This window comes from Acromyrmex echinatior, chromosome 18, assembly GCF_024713525.1.
Source record: "Acromyrmex echinatior isolate Ae372 chromosome 18, ASM2471352v2, whole genome shotgun sequence".
In the NCBI taxonomy this organism is placed as follows: Eukaryota; Metazoa; Arthropoda; class Insecta; order Hymenoptera; family Formicidae; genus Acromyrmex; species Acromyrmex echinatior.
In genome coordinates, this window is record NC_141869.1 from 1,550,959 (window position 1) to 1,569,530 (window position 18,572).

At 35.7% G+C, this 18,572-nt stretch overlaps 1 protein-coding gene across 11 annotated transcripts in view; it reads left to right on the forward strand.

The window, feature by feature from the left end:
• Positions 1–18,572, forward strand: part of pnut (septin 7-like protein pnut) — a 47,104-nt gene that overhangs the window by 15,970 nt on the left and 12,562 nt on the right. For 8 of the 11 annotated variants that reach the window (XM_087415741.1, XM_087415743.1, XM_011066409.2 and 5 more), the window contains 6 exons: positions 13,195–13,669; positions 15,735–15,942; positions 16,047–16,299; positions 16,523–16,712; positions 17,036–17,201; positions 18,054–18,095. In XM_087415741.1, coding sequence (XP_087271867.1) covers positions 13,195–13,669; positions 15,735–15,942; positions 16,047–16,299; positions 16,523–16,712; positions 17,036–17,201; positions 18,054–18,095 — 1,334 coding nt within the window. The remainder of the gene's footprint in view (positions 1–13,194; positions 13,670–15,734; positions 15,943–16,046; positions 16,300–16,522; positions 16,713–17,035; positions 17,202–18,053; positions 18,096–18,572) is intronic. The other 3 variants (XM_011066406.2, XM_011066404.2, XM_087415744.1) reach the window with 2 other exon arrangements.

The following is an 18,572-nucleotide window of genomic DNA, read 5'->3' on the forward strand; positions in this document are numbered from 1 at the left end:
ATTTACCCTGAAAATATGATAGTTGTGATATTTTAAAGATTTTTACCACTTCAGTAAAATTAATCAAACTTATTTTATATTTTATTGTAATTTTATTAATGAATGAGAGAAATTTACATAAAATTCTCTGAAATACAATATAATGTTGTTAACATTATTATCACATTTTCGGAATAAACTCTAAGAAAAAATTCCCTTCGTGTTGTCGGTTCTTATATAAACAAGATCGTTTTAAGTACAGTCTTAAGATGTCGTGAACCAATCAAAGAGCTGTATTTGCATCTTAAAACATTACTTAAGATAGTCTTAAAATAAGAACGGATTATGAGTACCGTCTACATATAATCTGTTTAATCTATTTTTATTACAAGACCGTCTTAAGTAATGTTTTAAGATGCTAATACGGCTCTCTGATTGGTTTATGACATCTCAAGATTGTACTTAAGATAGTCTTGAATGTAATAACTGACTATGAATATCGGTTTTAAAGGCAGGTTTTGTTCATCCCAATATCTTCACGATTTCCACCTTTTATAATTTAAGAAACTGATCTTTATTATACATAAAATTGAAACATGAGTCCCAAAATCAGATTTAGAAATTATTGATTAATCGTGACATGTACTAGTCTGGTATTTGCATACATCTATACTTTATTCTAGCACATTGTGAGCTGGCATGTATAATATTTGCCATAAGAAGCATATTTTTAAAAAATATATTATGCACATCAAAGAATATTTTGAAGTTAAAGCATACTTAAATATAAATGATGATATGTGAATTAATTATGAGAAAAAGACGCAAGTTTTACCACTCAAGCTTAATCTTTAATTCAAAATTACGAAATTATATATTAAGTTTATTGAAATATATATGTTACGGTAGGCTTTTTTTGCATCTCGTCTCAGTCGATGTCGGCAGATTCTTTGAAAGATGAAATACATTTTTACTGGGTAGAAATCTAAAAGCACGAACCAAATTGTTTCTGTTAGAAGAGTCGGAATGTCTCGAGAAAGTTGTTCTCGAAAATTTAAGATAAATATTCATTGAGAGTACACACAATGTAGTTTTATTCTTGAAAACAAAGCTTGTGAAGTAGATACTTATTCAAGTTTATATGTCTATTCTCTAAAAACTCTCTCAGTATCAACTTTTGTAAAATTTCTCAAGAAAACTGACGGGAATTTTCAAGGAAATATACTGATGGATTTCAAGAAATTTTATGAAAATTTATACCAAACTGTTATAATTGAGTACAATTTTCTATCACTGCGACATTCTCGAATAAAGTAATAAACTCTAGAAAACTTGTTATTTTTGTAATAAACCGAAGTTAGAAACACTCTAAATCTTACGAATGATAATTTCCTAAAATACTATAGCAACATTAATTATGAACAATTGAAGATGACGAGATAATTTCACTTTGAGAATCACTGTCAAGCAATATATGTGTGTGGCGAAGGAGGCAAACCTCCCTTGCGATACTTTTCTGGCCGAGGGGTAGTTCAAGTTTGGGGATCTCACCCTCAATCGAAAAGCTGTAATTCGTGAGTCATACAAAGCAGAACCTGCGTGTGCGCTTCGTATTTAATCGCGAAAAAGAGTATTTCTTCGTTTTTATTGCGTTTGTTCACGTCGTCATTTATCGCGAAGATTATAAAAATGTCCAATGCTTATGTTTTATAGACCAAATTACAAGTCTATATATATTGTCTTGAAGCATTCAACAGAAATCTCGAAATTTATTCTTTGTAATCTAAGATTTAAACAAAAAAATATACAGTTTCAATTAACCTGTATATGTATATAATAGACATTGATTAAAGATTAGAAAGATGCAATAAATGATAGTTTTTCTTGATGTTAAAAATGTTAAAATACATACAATGTAAACAAGTGTACTACTTTCAAACGCGTGAGAATTATCAGTTACGAAAATGACTCGTTGTAAACAAAATAAGCAGGGAAAATAAGAATAATCGGGAAAAGAGGAAATATAATGAGGCATGAGAGCACGCATGATGATAAAAATATCGTTCAAGCGTCTCGACCCTGAAGAGGAGGGTCGACGAGCTCTTTACATAGTCTAATCGTTCTGACACATTTTTAACATTAACGAAGGAACAGTGATATTCTCCGGCGATAAGCTAGCAATCCATGGCAAAAGAAAGAAAGAAAGGGAGAGAGAGAGAGAGAGAGAGAGAAAGAGAGATACATGCACTTTATTTGAGTTCGAACAATCATGTCATTCAAAAGCCTGCTAGATATCTGGAGAAGTTATAAATTTTTCCTCTCTATTGCAATACAATCCGACTTTGTTCTCCGCGGTAAAATGATATTTTCTCATCAACATCATTTATATTTTACGCCGATGTATATTTTATATTTTGTGCTGCGAGTTTTCGTTTCGCGCACGTACGAAGTATTAATTTAATTACATTGGTACTAACAATTTATATATTATTCGAAATTTAAAAAAACTGAATTATATTAACGAAAATATTTTTTCTACTTGTTAAATAGATATTTCTTTACATTAATGTAATTCCTCACAATTTTTATTTAGGCCAATCGTAAATTTTTAATTTAAAAAACATTACAAGTGGAGAGAAAACTCTGGAATGTACGTTTTCCAAATGATGTCTATTATTTACAAGCGCTTTTTGTACGGTAATTCTTTCTCCGGGTAGCCAATTACGAAGCAACGCAATTAAAAGTTAATACGTCGCAATTAAGAGATAATTCAACTATATATACATTTATAAAAATTGCCCGGTAATTCGTTATAACCGAAAACAATGCCGCGATAAAATAATTCCACGGATAAAAATAGAGATTGAACGAAATTGCACTGGTGGCACGTAGGCGGCAAAATCGATATAATAGAAGTTCGCTTGGTGCGCCACCATTTTTGAAAGGACGCGTTAATTAAGGAGTCCGTACCCTTATGTTCAGGTCGAGGACACGTGTATGGCGTGCGACACGTTAATGATTGTCTTAAAGGCGAACGAGCAAGCGAGCGAGCGAACGAGTGCGTTATTGCGAGCTGTGTTGCGCAATCAGCATTATATCGTTCGCCGAAGCGGTATTGTCACAGTGCATTGTCCGACAACAATTCGCGAAGAACTACTTTCAGCCCCGAATGCATTCCGCGCGGCTAACCCAATTCCGAGTTTCGTAAAAGCGAACTCGTCTGAAATTCGGATGGAATTTCTCGTCTTTTCGCTAATTAAAGAATTTAACATGCTCCGCGTTGTGTTTATTTTTCATTACTAAGCTTTAAATGACGAATCGTTTTATCAGCTTCTTTTATCAGTCGTGATTATTCGATTATCTCTATATTTGTTTCTTCTTTCTTTTTTTTTAATTTGTGGAGCATAGCACACAAAATGCATAGCATAGGTAAATAAAATTATCTGGCTCAATAAACATCTAGCATAAAGTTTCTATATTGATTTACATAACATTTTCATTGGTCCATTGTTTTATGCTAGTTGTGCTATACTTGCGCATTTTGCGTTCAGTAGACTCAACAGTTGAGTGAGCGCTCGCTGTTATTAATGTATTCCTTTGGATCTAAAATTCTGATTGGATGCTCTAAAAGAATATTATACATCAGTAACAACAAGCGCTCAACTGTTGCGTTCGCTAATCCATGTACTTTATGCTTATGTATTTTATGTGTTATAATCTAAAGGTGGTTATGGCATACAAAAAAATGTAAAGCAGTGAAGAGCTACGTAGAATAAAATAGGGAACAAAGAATAAGAATTTCAGTCTATCAGAAACCATGCATAGAATACACAGTTTCTGATAAATGGAAATTCTTATTTCTTTATTTCCTGTTTCTTATTCCTTTGATTGCGCACAGCCTCTAAGACAGTAAATGAATCGACCAATCACTGGCAGAGACGCAATAAGCAATAAATCATGGTGTCCAGCGATTCTTGAATATTCTTGGATCCTGGAATTATATTGGAATTTTATATATTCCGGAAAATTCCTACACTGAAAGAAAAGATTGGCTGCTGCAGCAAATTAGATTGGATGGTAAAATATGGCATAGCATTTTTAATTGACTGTAGCAGCCAATTTTTGGTTGCAACAGTCAATTTTTGATTGCGTTAGTCTATCCGCAATGTCAGTATAGGATTTTGATTGGCTAATGCAATCAAACATTGGCTGCTACAATCAATTAAAAATGCTATTCCATTTAGCCAATCTTTTCTATCAATGTGGAAAACCTCTAAAATTTTAGGGCTTGCTTGGAATTTATTACTCTTTCTAAAAAAAATCAGGGCATGAAAAAAGAAAAAAAATAAGAAGAAAAATTGTGATTTGAGTATAAGTCCTCCTTTAAAGATGCAATAAGTTACCAAAAGAAAATGAGAAACTTGAATTTAATGAACATCTAAAATAGAACATAGGTAGTAGACAAATTGTTTGTGTTGACGGAATGTTCATTTGATATTATTTATGAAGCAATAAATAATATTGTTTCAAATTTGTTAGCGTTTTAATTCATTACTATGGTATAGAATCCTAACTTAAATATAAAGCATATAATAAGTGCAAATCAATGAAAATCAATTAAATAATGACAATTAATCGATGGGATAAATCCTAGGAAAATCAGAATTTTTATCTAGAATGTCCTGGAATTATCCTTGAATTGACTAGCCAAATTTTGCTGGACATCATGTAAATCCAAAATGTTAGTTTGTTCACTGTTTAAGTCTTATTGCTTCATTCCTCATCTTTTTCCAATTCTTGAATATAGTTTTTTATGTGTCGTATCTTTTATTATTATATATAAAAATAATATAATACATAAAATATATAAGCATAGCGTAACTAGTATGAGACCATCTGAACCATCGAATTACGTAAATCAATGTGGTGGATTTTATGGTGGATCCAGATTATGCTATACTATGTTATGCTATGCTTTGCTTATGCATTTTGTGCTATAACCATATTCCTAGCTTTTATATTTCTTCTATTCATTAAAACTGCTTTTTATAACTGGACTAATCAATAACGCTATTAATAAAACAAATACGTCATGTTTTTGTTTTAATAAAATTTTATTTGTTTCATGAATAATGAAATTATTATTGTGTGAATTAACAAAATTATTGTAGTGTAATTAAAATGATATGCTGATACATTATTTTTTTCAATGTAGTGCAGCAATAAAAAATAAACCTACTATTTCGTTCTGATTATCTTAAAGATTTTTTTGTTTTTTCGAGCCAATATTTCTTAACTTTCCTATAAGGGAAATCATCTTTTCGACATGCATGTAATCGAATCGTCGAGACTCAATAACGACTGTCGCCGCCTTTACTGTGTCGTCAACGGCATCGCATAATGAATTGAATCACGACTCGCGGTGGCCCAGATTTACGGAATCGAGCCGTTTATTCTCGTACGGAATCGGGCGTTGAATTCTTCATGACCGCGTCTCCGTTAAAGAAAGAGAGGAACAGACGAAGATGATAATTGACGCAAATGATGAACTCTTAAGCGTAATGGGACCTAAGTTGCCGCCAATGAGAACATAAATTCACCTCTTCCGCTTCCGCGTCGTCGCACATTTTCTCGTGTCTCTCGAGCCGGAAGATTCAAACGAGATGTTTTTGCGAGCGGATAATCTGCACGCTGTCGTTTATCCGACGACGTCTGTTAATTTTATTAAGTACTTTTCGAGATTGCCCATAAAACAATGCCCCTTTTACCGAACAATGATGATCGGGAATGCGAGAAAATAGTAAGTTTCTGAAGTAAGTTTCTTTTCCATTTTTTAAAAATCCCTTTTCACGAAAAACATTTTGTTTTTCCCGAAAGAGGAAACTGTTTGCTCTTCTCGGGATAATCCCTGTATTTTTAAGTTTCCTGAAAACCCTCGGAATAAATTCGTCTAATTTCGAAGAACACGCGACTGTTCAAATGTCATACGATCGTAACACCAAAATGGCTTTCTTCGTAAATGTTGAAAGATTGATTTACATTAATAAGAATAAGAATCGGATCAATACTGAGAGTCGACGCTATAATTCTGTGGTTAGTAAAAGGGCTTTTGAAGAAGAGGTTCCACGCGATCGAATCGTCAGCTTGCTTCATTAATATTAAAATATGCAGCTAACTCGGCAGATAGAGAGAGAAAAGAGGAAGCCGTTCGCTGGAATTTTATGAGTGCGCCTATTATGCAGGCGATGGACAGACAGACCTACATTCGCCTTACACGAGTAATCTCTGTACACGGCAAAATTTACGAGAGTCCTTTTACCACGCCGAAACGACGTTATTTAAAGGATTGCAGAAGCGAAATTGAAAAAAATTTGGCCAGCTTTTTACATATTCAGTATTTTTACATAACGCGTTGCTTATTAATATGTTACTTTATATAATTATCTATTTGTTTATTGAATAAACGACGAATTATATACGCAGTCCTTTTTAAGTAGCTATCCTTTAGATTTGTTTATTTTTTCAAAATTCAATTTTGTCCCTTATTTTAATAATATTACAGAAAATTCCTGCCTAATTAATATTCCAATGTTTAATTAATATTTTAATGTACTAATGAACGAATTTTTACGGAAACTATCGACGAATTTAATTTTATGCAAGAAACAATATTAGCCCAAGAACAACAAAGGTCATATTATAACGTCAAAATAGTCGTGATTGATTGAAAAGTGACTTTTAATAATCAAATTTGCAGCTATTTTGACGTCACGGATGTTATGATGACTTGAGAGTTATTTCGGAGGAAGTACCCTGCACAAGAAAATTTTAGAAATTTGTGCGCAGACTTCTGACAATCACAAACTAATTTGAAAATTTTTAGAAATAAAGTTCTAAAATTTTCAAATTTGTATCCTTCATTTTCTCTCAAAAAATATGATCATTATATTATATCGGGATTGCAATTTGTACGCGATACAATTTAGCCTGACCACATCGCATATTAATGTAGGCGTTAAATGTAGGTGTTATCATTTATCAGCCTCGCTCGAGTACGCTCACGTGTTTGTTCCCGTTCAACAATTAACATGGCTTACGTATTCCCGCCCGTATAATAGCTCGTCATTAAAAGAATGGCTTAGCCTTTGTTGTATGAACGTTGCCATAAGTCCAGATTAATTAATTCCAAATAACGTCGAGGGTAACAACAGTATAATTACTTAAAATATGCAAGCGGTACTTAAGCAATACACCGACCGCACGTGGAACACGTAGATCGCGTAAGCACGTTTTGTATCCACTTATTGAAAATTATAATGAGTGTACTTATTAGATCCCCTGCTGGAACTTTCATCAAAAGGAATTCATTAATGAATACCGTCCTCGTTATCGTGCCTGTCTCCTTTCTCACGGCGCTTTGTGCGAAAGAATCTCAATTCTCAGACGTCGTCCCTCTCGAAAGCGGATCGAGCACGTGCCATGTTGCAAGCATAACGCGGTCCTTAAGGTGAAAGTTCATTCGCCGGTGGACGATCATCGAGAGCGACGGTGTCCGGTGTGGCAATCCTAGCTGGCGGAGACTCGGAAGAAGATGAAAGGAGGCAGCGCTTGGACTCCTTTCTGTACAAGAGGACTTGATCGCCTTGTACTCGAGAAGAGCTTAGCGAGACAAAAGCGTCGGCTGTGGCGCGCCCGCGATGCATTTTCCACGGAATCGATTTAATCGAGTCACCACGACGACGATGACTCGCCACCCAGCGGCGGTGGTGGTGCCTGGTGGTGGTGGCGAACCTCGCCGAGAGAGTATTGACCTACGACAGGGGTTCCCAAGCCTGGGAACCGAAGTTGGATCACGTGGGGGGGTGAAAGACGCCTCTGTGGGTCGCGAGTTCGAAGATAATGAGGCCGAGAATGGTTACGTTGAACAGAGAAAACTGATCAGTAAGCGTTCAGTGATTCCTTAACATTGAATTAGTTCCCACACTTTAGATCCAGCCAAGGATTAAAAGAGCAAGTACCGATTGTATGAAAGAAAACAATTGAAAAATTGTGTTAGATTTAACATAAATTTTTCAACTGTTTTCTTTCATACAATGAAGAGATGAATTTACATTTTTGTTTAATTTAATACAAGATGTACATGTTAAAAAGTAATACAAATATTATGTAACAAAGTTAATACAAAGAAAATAATACTGACACAATTTGTGAGCGAACTGTGGAAACATATTTTTCAGTAAAATTAACATTTATGATATGTTAAAGCAATACTATGTATATTTTATTCATTTATCTTAGAATTTACGTTTTAAATTAACTCGAATATGTTAAAAATTCAACACAAAATTTTAACAAGGATTCGAGTGAACTGTTTCTAACAAATACAAAATATTTTTTACGAATCACTGAGCACTCACCGATCAGTTTTCTCTACTGAACGCCATTCGATTAAAATTGTAGCAGTAGCCGGAGAAAGAGCAAATGTATTTTCTGTTTCCGTGAGAACTTTGTTTTTGCGCGAAATGTGTTTAAAGCTTCCATCTTGCTTTGTGGATACAGAGAAACCGAGATTCCTCAGTGGAGTCGGTTGTCTTTCAGTATTCTATAGGTTTTTATATTTACTCTTTGAACTTTTTTACTTTCATATGCTTCCATAAACTTTCCTTATTGCAATTTTAGAGATATTGATTTACCGTCCAAGATTTACCGCAGAGACTTTTTTATTTCATTCTACATGCACCTCATTTTATTGTAAACATGCAAAGTAGTTATTTTCCTCAACTATATTACATATAACTTTTAAGTAAACATGTCAGTTATGCGTTCCGGGAAATTTATCAAAATCACAGTTTGTTAACTTTATCATTAATTATAGTTAAATCTCTCTTCTCCGCGAAATCGGGTCATCATTATTTTACTCTTTTCTTCTTTTTTTTTTCATGTACATCTTTCCCGTAAGACACGGCCCTTCGAAAGGCTCCGCGAGCTTTTTACTTCTGGAATGATGCTGCATCGCTCGCTGCGGGACCGGTTTTCTGTTGTGCATGAATCGTACGGTCCCTCGTCGATTTCCAGAGTCACTTTGTGTACGCGAGAGAGGCAACGCCAAGCGATATAAACTCACCGTCGTACCCTCCCCAGAGGGGAGTTCCAGTGCACTATGTCATCCTTTCTCGACGGCGAAAAACAATAACTACGAGCGACGTGTGCAGAGAGTGGCTCTCTCGCAGTCGGCGAGCCTTGCCTGCGAGCAACGCACGCGAATCAACACTTTACTCTGGACGTCGAAAGCAAAGTGCAAATAACAATTGTTATAATACTGGGTGCTTTTCAACAAAGAGACACTGAGTGCTTTCCAGCATGAGACACTGCAGATTACACAGCATAACACGCTGAATTGTTACATCTTTGTTGTTTGTCGCTGTTAAACAAAGGTCACTGTGTTTCTTACTGGAAAACACCAACAGTTGGCACACTGTGAATCGTTACGTTTTTGTTGTTTGCCACTGTTAAACGAAGATGAAATGATCACTGCTCTCTAAATCTCGTGGAGTGAAATCTCACTCGAAGAGACTGAAAATTTAGCCTGTCTTGAAAAAAGAGTGAAAATACGGCCATTCTTGTTCAAGAATGGTAGATTTTCATTCTTTCTAGAGTGAGATTTACTGTTTTTGAAATGAGATTCACTCCGAAGGAGTGAAATCTCAATCCCTTTTTTGGAGTGTAATTCCACCAGGGTGGAACTTCACTTCAAAACAGGATTGAGATTTCACTCCTCTTTGAAGAGAATCTTGTTTCAAAAGAATAAATCTCACTCTAAAAAGAAAATCTACCACTCTTGAACAAGAATGGCCGTATTTTCATTCTTTTTTTTTTCAAGACAGATTAAATTTTGAATCTCGAGTGAGATTTCACTCTACGAGATCTAAAGAGTGCATTACACTGTCTCTTGCTGGATAACTCTAACAATTGGCAGTGAATTACTTCGTCCTTGTTATTTGCCAACGTTTAACAAGGATGAAGAGATTCACTGTATTACACTGTGTTCCTTGTCGGAAAACACCAGCAGTTGGCACAGTGAATTACTTCGTCCTTGTTATTTGTTAATAACCAACGTTTAACAAGGATGAAATGATTCGCTGCCTTGCACTGTGTCATTAGCGTCTCTTACCGGAAAGCATCCACTGTTGCTCTTCGAAAGAGACGGATGTGACGAAATCGTCTCTTTCCGGAGTCTATTAAGTACGCTCGTTAAAATTTTTAAAGGAGAACCACGAAGCTTTGCGACATCGCATGCTGGTTTTCCCATATTTCGTTCTTATATCGAATGACTCTAAAGATAGTGGTCGATTTTTATGTGTATTTATCTTATCGATTGGCAAACAAAGCACTCATATCTTTAGGACTGTATTTTTGTTACATACTGTACAGCCAAGAAGGATTTACTAGACTCTAGAGATATCGTTCGTTTTCACGTATAGTTTTTTGGATTTCGCCGACGGCTGGAGGCTTATCCGACTGCAACAAAGTTGCAACGCTTTAAACTGCAACACGCTACGCTCCATTTGCTCGCGTTCCTCGTGTATGCGTGAAATGCTTTTAAAGCGCAATCGTTCGTACGTTGACTCGGCGGAACGATAAGCCTTCGCGCTTTTTGAGGGCGAGGATCTTTTCTCATATCTATCGGGATTACGCGCCTCGTATTCGGCACGATAATCCTGCTCATCTGACTCAGATTTCTTCAACTTATGAAATTTCGTTCAAAGGACACAAATCTTTCTGTGTGATATTCATTCTTGTCGCTACTCGTTCCGAGATAATGATTATGAAATGTCTCTGTATTTAGGTGAGAGTGAAACAGTTTGTTTTATTTTATGAGATGGTATCTACGTGAAATAAATGAGAATACAGGATTTTGTATCAATTATATATGGAAAATTGATTCCCTGTGTAATGAGCTAGTTTTCACATATAATGTAGCTTATAATATGGAAAAGCTGATGTAAACATTCGATAATGGATTTTTGATTATGATATATCAAAGGTGCTCTGTGTGAACACAAGTTTTCCACTTTTGATGAATGACACTATAGTTCAAAAACTATACACTAAAACTATACTATACTTTATTATCGAACTTTGTGTCTATGACAGTTTTTGTACACCACATTATAAGCATTTATACGTGAAAATTAACTTATTTCATCGGAACTCAATTTTATATATATATATTAGGTATTGGAATTAATTCGTAGCGTTTTACAAGTGATGGGAAGTACTTTCATTAATGTATTTTTTAATGCTCATGTGAAATAAATAACATTCTTTCATTAAAAACGCTACGAATTAATTCCAACACCTAATATATATATATATACATATATATAATAATTTCTTAATAGTCCTTATTTAGTTTTAATATTTGAATTATTAATTCTATCGAGCCGTTTGATAGATTTATTTGTAATCATTATATTATAATTAATGCAAATCTTTTATTTTCGTTTATATCACGCTGCTGTAAAATAAAACAAATTCTCCTCTCATCTAAATACAGAGTTTTATAACCATTATCTCTCTCGGAATAAGCGAAAAATGAACATTGCATAAATTGCGCGAAATGTAATTTTTCCAGTTAACAACTCGATAAAAATTCGAATAAACACTGACCAAAGTGAAGGAGCTGTTGAACTGACTGTTTCAGGTTCATTAGCGGAAACTCTCTTAATGACGCGACGAAGATGGACGACAGTCTTTTCTCTGCCTTGACCTTACACACGCTGTGTTTATGAGTCGCCACGTGTGTACACAAAGATTATCTGATTCATTCGTATTCCACGATCGACTCCCAAGTGTAACGGAACGTACGACGTGTACCGCGGTTTCCTGTACCCTTATACGACTCGAAACGCTAAACGATCGCCATTTAGACGGCCAATCACCTTTCCGAATTGCATAAGGCAACAGGAATACTTATTGTTATAGAGACACTCGACGGAGGCTTGACTCAGAGAATTAAAATACTTCCGTCACAACTTTTACTAACAGTTTTGTTTTCTTTCAACGATTAATTCTCTTTAATAATAAATATATCAAAATAGATTAGATTTCCTGTGACGGTGATAACATTTTTTACAATAAATTCTTTACAGTATTTTGAGAACTTATTATTTAATTTATGATTGCGTTTTAAGACCAACACTAAATGTGACGTACAGTTTACACAATTTAAAGATGTATTTAGAATTTATATTTAAAAATATTAGATACTAAAATCCAGTCTCGACTGTATACCATTTTGTCACTTATTATTTACTCATTTATTTATTTGTATACTCAGATATAAATAATAAACTTAGAGTATAAGGTTCAAACCGATACTTAATAACGAAGCTGCAATCAATGAATACTTCTTTTCCCATAGTCTCGAGAATATAAACCGCTTCTTTTTTTGTGTCCAAAGGCAGTTCATGAAGAAAAGATTGTTCTGTCTCGCTGGTCATTGCGGCAACTTTGCTGTCCTTCGAATAACGGTCGATGTTTAGTACTCCGGCCACTTCCGGCCGGAAGTGTATAAGACTGTAGTATAGCGGAAGCCGCGCTACCGTCGTCGGCTGGCGCACAATATCGATCGCTCTTCCACGGCGATGCGATTTTATCGCCTCACTGGTGCTCTTTCACGAGTTTACCTGCATTTCGTGTATACGAGCATGTCACGGTCGAAGTAACACGCGGAATCGCGGTATTTGCTGGTAGTTGTATTACGGAACAATGTTGGCCTTTCCCGGCAAGTCTTGAAAGCAGACACGTCCTTGTTCGCACTCAACCGAATCGGAAATGAAAACGGGGATAATGAACCATGATCCTATTCTTCAATAATAATAGTAATAAATTTTGTTTAAATAATTAAACAAAAAAACGCATATTATTATTACAATTTTTTTATTAGATTACTAGGTTATTATTGGATTATATCAAAGAAACTTGTCTTTGGCTTCAAGTCGAATAAAATGTTTAATCCATGATAAAACTTAATGGGAATTTTGGATGAAAATCTTAATTGAAGCAATTAAAACTGAACAGCTTCTTTTTTGCTATAAAAATTTATTGGCTATATTATTAAATTGTTCAAATTCTGTTCGAGAAATTCAAATACCCGATACGTGATAAAAGACAAAAAAAAATTAATGATTATTTTTCTTTTTTTTTTTGCAGATTCAGACGAAGCGTGAACTGTTTTTCAAAGGCGACGGTACAGGTATAATCTCGTCACCGTCAGTACCGTCGGTACCGCCACCGCAGCCACCGACGCAGAGTCCTGGGTCTCAGATGAACAATTCGGTGGCGAACACCACGACAACCAGTAGCCTCACGTCTCCTAATACGGCGCCAGTGTATTCGAGTGGGGCCCTGACCGGGGTCAACGCAAAGTCGCGGCTACCGTCCACGGCGGTGACAACGGCGATCACGAATGATGCCTCGGAAGATAGCAACAGGCGTGAGTCGGCACGTACCGCGATCTCTTCCAAGGAGGACAGTAACAAGGAGACCAGTCTGCTGCACCATGCGCGACCTACGCCGCCCACGAAGCCTAAGGAGCTCGACGGCTACGTCGGCTTCGTGAATCTCCCTAACCAGGTGTACAGGAAAGCCGTAAAGAAGGGCTTCGAGTTCACGCTCATGGTCGTAGGTCGGTAATAGTTTGGTATAGTTCGTAATGAAAATTAGAATAAGTCGTTTGCACGACGAAATTTTTTTGACACGAATTGTACAAGTAATTAATGGTAAATTTTTAATTCTTAAACGTCTTTTTGACATACTTGACCTTTTTTCTAATGTTTTTCCAATGTTTTTCCCATTGTTCATAACTTTTATTCATAAAAATACATATATTTGTGTGATACCATTATGTTCCTTAATGTCTAATTTAAAAAACATTGTTTAATTCGTTTTTATACAAGTTATAAGTAATTGAATTATGTTGGGTATGCCATATCCAAGTGTGTTGTTCCTGTAGTGTAGGGCATTTAAGGACTAATATAAATAATTGTCAATATATTAGAATTAATGTAAATTCGTTATTTTGAAATAATTCAGTTGTAATCTATTAAGAAATTGCTATTTCGAGAGATAAATCAATGAATATTTACGTTTATATAAAAAAATATGGAAACGTGCATAAGCATTTTCTTAAAGCAACGCCGAATCGATAAGGAGTAATCGCGGCGCCCATAGAAGCGCCGCGAAGTCTATTGTCGAGGTCGAATTTGTTTGCGGTGAGAAACGCGATCTCACTTCACGGGGAGCTGGACATTAAAATGCCCTATTATGCGGCAGCGGAAGAACAACGGTCGTCTGTCTGGCTATAACTGGCCCGGGTAGAGGACAAAGGGATCCGTTTCTTCGGTAGTTGCAGCGGTATTCCCATTTCGTCGGGAATATCATCTCGCGATGCAACCTCTCATCTGCCGAGCACGTGCGAGTTCTTCTCTTTCTCTTTCGTTTGCTTCTTTGCTCGCTTGTTGGATCAAGGCTGTCGCCGAGGTTCAGCGGTTCTCACACGCGAGGATGCTCATCCGCAGAACACGTTTGATTTCAACCTTCGTCGACCGTCGAATCTTCTTTCTACGTTGACCTCGGTTATTGTTTATTATGAATTACCGTCATGCACACTCGAAACGGCCAATTTGCTGTAATAACGCATCGCGTAGTGACTTCGCCGATTGAAAAAGGCTATAAATTGTTAATTACAGTCTGTGTTTTCTCTGCTTAGATTTATTACTTAACTCCGGTTTTCTTAACTGCACGACGGAGGAGCAGTATAATTGAAGGCTCTTAACGTATGGATATGTCATATTTATTTAATTATCTATATTCCTTATGATGAATGACAAATTCTTTTATAAAATAAAATTATGTACGACCTGGAAATATGTACGCAACATTGGCATGGAAACTTTAAGAATTCAGCTGGGAGTTTGAGGAGGAGGTAACAAAAGTACTGACTAAAGTGCTGTCGATCTTGAACGAAGCGCATGCACGCGGGTGTGAAAGAGTGTCATTGGGTCTGGAGAAATTTGAGAGCGTGGTCTGCTGCGTGCAGGGGCTATTATTAGTCCGCGTATAAGCAGAGCCGTTCCTCCGTAAATAGAGAACACACAATTCAAGAGCTTACCCTTGGCTGAAGGCGTAGGCGCGGCACTTCGCCTGGTTCAAGGTTTGCGCATTAAGAGGTCACAGCATTCATTTTATCTCATTATGTTTCGGATACCGTCATCGAATTTATTTGGCCGCAAATCCATTGGATGCGAGACATCCTAGAAATGTCAACCACAAATATTTGGACTGAGATTAATGATCGTTATATTTAATGATCATTAATCTGACGACGGAATATTTAATGGCTAGAAAGTTGTTTTTGAGAATTAAACAGTTTTTTTTTGCATATAGAAAGTATTTATGAAACAATATTTAAAAGAATATATTTGAAAAGAAGTCATTCAACTGAAATATTTCAACTAAAATATTGCACGATTAATATATATCTTTTAGAATATTCCTATAATTAGAACTGTAAATTGTACGTTTCCGCAAATGTTTAATCAAATTATTTTAGTAATTAAAATACGTATTCTACTATAATTGTACAATTTGTTAAACTCTATTATTCAATTTTTAAAAAAGTCCCACAAATTAAATTATCTCAAGATTACATATATTTATCAAAACATACTAAGCTTTTTATATTTTTATAGGGGAGTCAGGTCTCGGTAAATCCACCTTAATCAACTCCATGTTCCTGGCAGACATATATAGTGCCGAATATCCCGGACCCAGCCTCAGGATAAAGAAAACGGTTGCTGTGGAAACTAGCAAAGTGCTGTTGAAAGAGAAAGGTGTAAATCTCACCCTCACGGTCGTCGATACACCTGGTTTCGGTGACGCTGTGGATAACAGTAACTGGTAATAATCTGACGAAGCAGTTGAAAGCTTCCGATTAAATCCCACATATATTCATTTTTGGACTTCTACAACTTATGTGAATAATACCTTTTATTTTTATTCAGTTGGGTGCCAGTAATAGACTATATCGAGTCGAAATACGAGGAATTCCTCAACGCAGAATCCCGCGTGACAAGACGGCAGATCCCAGACAGTCGAGTGCATTGCTGTCTCTATTTCGTTGCGCCCTCCGGTCACGGATTGAAGCCGCTCGATGTGGAGTTTATGCAGCGTCTCCACGACAAAGTTAATATCATACCTGTTATTGCCAAGGCGGACACCATGACGCCGGATGAATGCGCACACTTCAAGAAACAGGTACGATTTATTTATAATATACTACAATTTTAAAGAAAAAAAAATTTGCTGTATTGAAAAATACCAGGAAACATAACAGAAATGTAATCTTTAAGAAACTTTTTCTCATGTAAATCTCAAATATAAAAATAATAAAATATGTAATAGCAATCCGTATTAAATCTGGACTTGTTTCCACATTGTTTTTCTAAATTAATAATTTAATCGTTGTTCCGTTTTCCAGATCCTAAACGAAATTGCACAACACAAAATAAAAATCTACGAGTTTCCGGAGGTCGAAGAAGAAGAAGACACCAAACTCCATAAATTATTAAGGGACAGAGTGCCATTCGCAGTCGTGGGAGCGAATACAGTTATTGAACACGACGGGAAGAAAATACGAGGAAGAAAATATCCATGGGGAATTGCAGAAGGTATACATGGATCATTGATTTGAAATGATCGCGCGAAATTTTATTTGCTGAACAAAAGTTATCATTTAAATAACTACAGAACTAGAGTCAAACTAAATTTTATGTTTTGAAGTTTTTTTATTTAGCTATACTTAATTTTATTTCTGCGTATATCTTTGCTCATTTTTACACTGTTTATATTAATATGAAATAAGTAGTATATAAAATAATAGATAAGTAAGAAAATCATTTGAATCTTAGAAATATAATTAACGCATATTTTTCCTCTATACAAACTAGGTATCGTTTTTTATAATTCATTCCTATTTCATTTCTTTGCGTAGTTGAGAATCTGGAACATTGCGACTTTATTGCACTCCGAAACATGGTAGTAAGGACGCACGTGCAGGATTTAAAAGACGTGACGAATAACGTACACTATGAGAACTTCAGGTGTCGCACCCTGGCCGGTCTAGGCGTAGATGGCAAACCGACAAAGGCCTCGAATAAGTAAGTACATCCATACGATTTCTCTTCATATATTTTATTACTGTACTAGAATAGTTTTGTCGAAAAGTAGATGTGTCTTGTTTTATCGAAATAGATAAATCGAGCGTCATAATTAATAAAAAAGGTTAGAAAAGAAAAAATAAATTAATAGAAAAAAGTAGCTAAATTATTTATCTTCTTAAATTAATTCGATCATTCATCACTAGAATCAAATGATAAAAACTGCAGCCTCAAAAACATATTTAATATAACAGTCGTTTAGCCTCATGCGCATAATGCGGCTCAATTTATTAATTCACCTGCCCCAGTGGCGCAATATTAATATTATTACCGGATGTGATAAAGATGACGGGACAACTACTTATCTCCTTTAGTCGGGTCCGCTGTTACGACGCTCGCTTTTTCTATTCGAAACACAAGCAAGGTTGTTTGTTTCGTTGAGTTTGATTTGAGCACGCGGTGTGTGTCTCGGCGAAGCACTCGACTGTGTATGCGTGATGAGATGATTATTTATTTCGAGCTTCAGTATCACCAATAATACAACGCTGTGGTTCTTGCGAATCGATTGCGTGTACTGTACGAAACATGCTTGTACCACACGGTGTGTTTCTGTCTTTTCATTCTTTTTTATGGTCCTGAAGAAAATTCAGAGAAAGGTTGTGCATGCAAACTATCAAAGGCCCCAGTGACTCACGCTCGAATTATCTTAGCGTATCTCGATCGCGCGAGCGGGATCTGTATCCGTAGACTAGACACGAGAACGCTGCCGAGGGAGCGGAAGGAACGGACCAACCAACCCTTCGACAGCGTGTCGCCCGTGCGAATTTTAATATTGAATTTCTTATTGGTCAGTTTGTGCCCTCCAGGAGTGATGAACAGTTTCATGACGGTGTGGTAAGTCCTTTAATAAGGCTCAAAAAGATATACTATGGTTTTGTGTGCACAAGCCTTGTCGAGTTTCGAGACTATTCCTATAATCTTCCAATTTGAGAGGATTCACTGTGCAGAGTATCATAAAATTGAAAGCAGAAAAATTAATAAAAAAAATAATTTAATAAAGAAGACTCCGTACATCTTAAATCCGTATTTTAATTGATTTTTAAAGCAAATAACTAAATTAAAATATTAATTTAATTACTTCAGCTTATAATTTATATAAGTCATGTATTTTCTTTCGACTCTGTTTTTGCTGCATTATATATATAAAACTACAAAATTAAGATGCATGTTCTCTGATTTATTTATTGCGCGAGATCGTTCAAACGCTTACATTTGATATGCTCAGTGAGCCCTCCGCAATAATACAATTCCAACCCGATGCAAATTATTTGTACGCTGTTTAAAAAGAGAGTAACTGATAGATTAGATTTT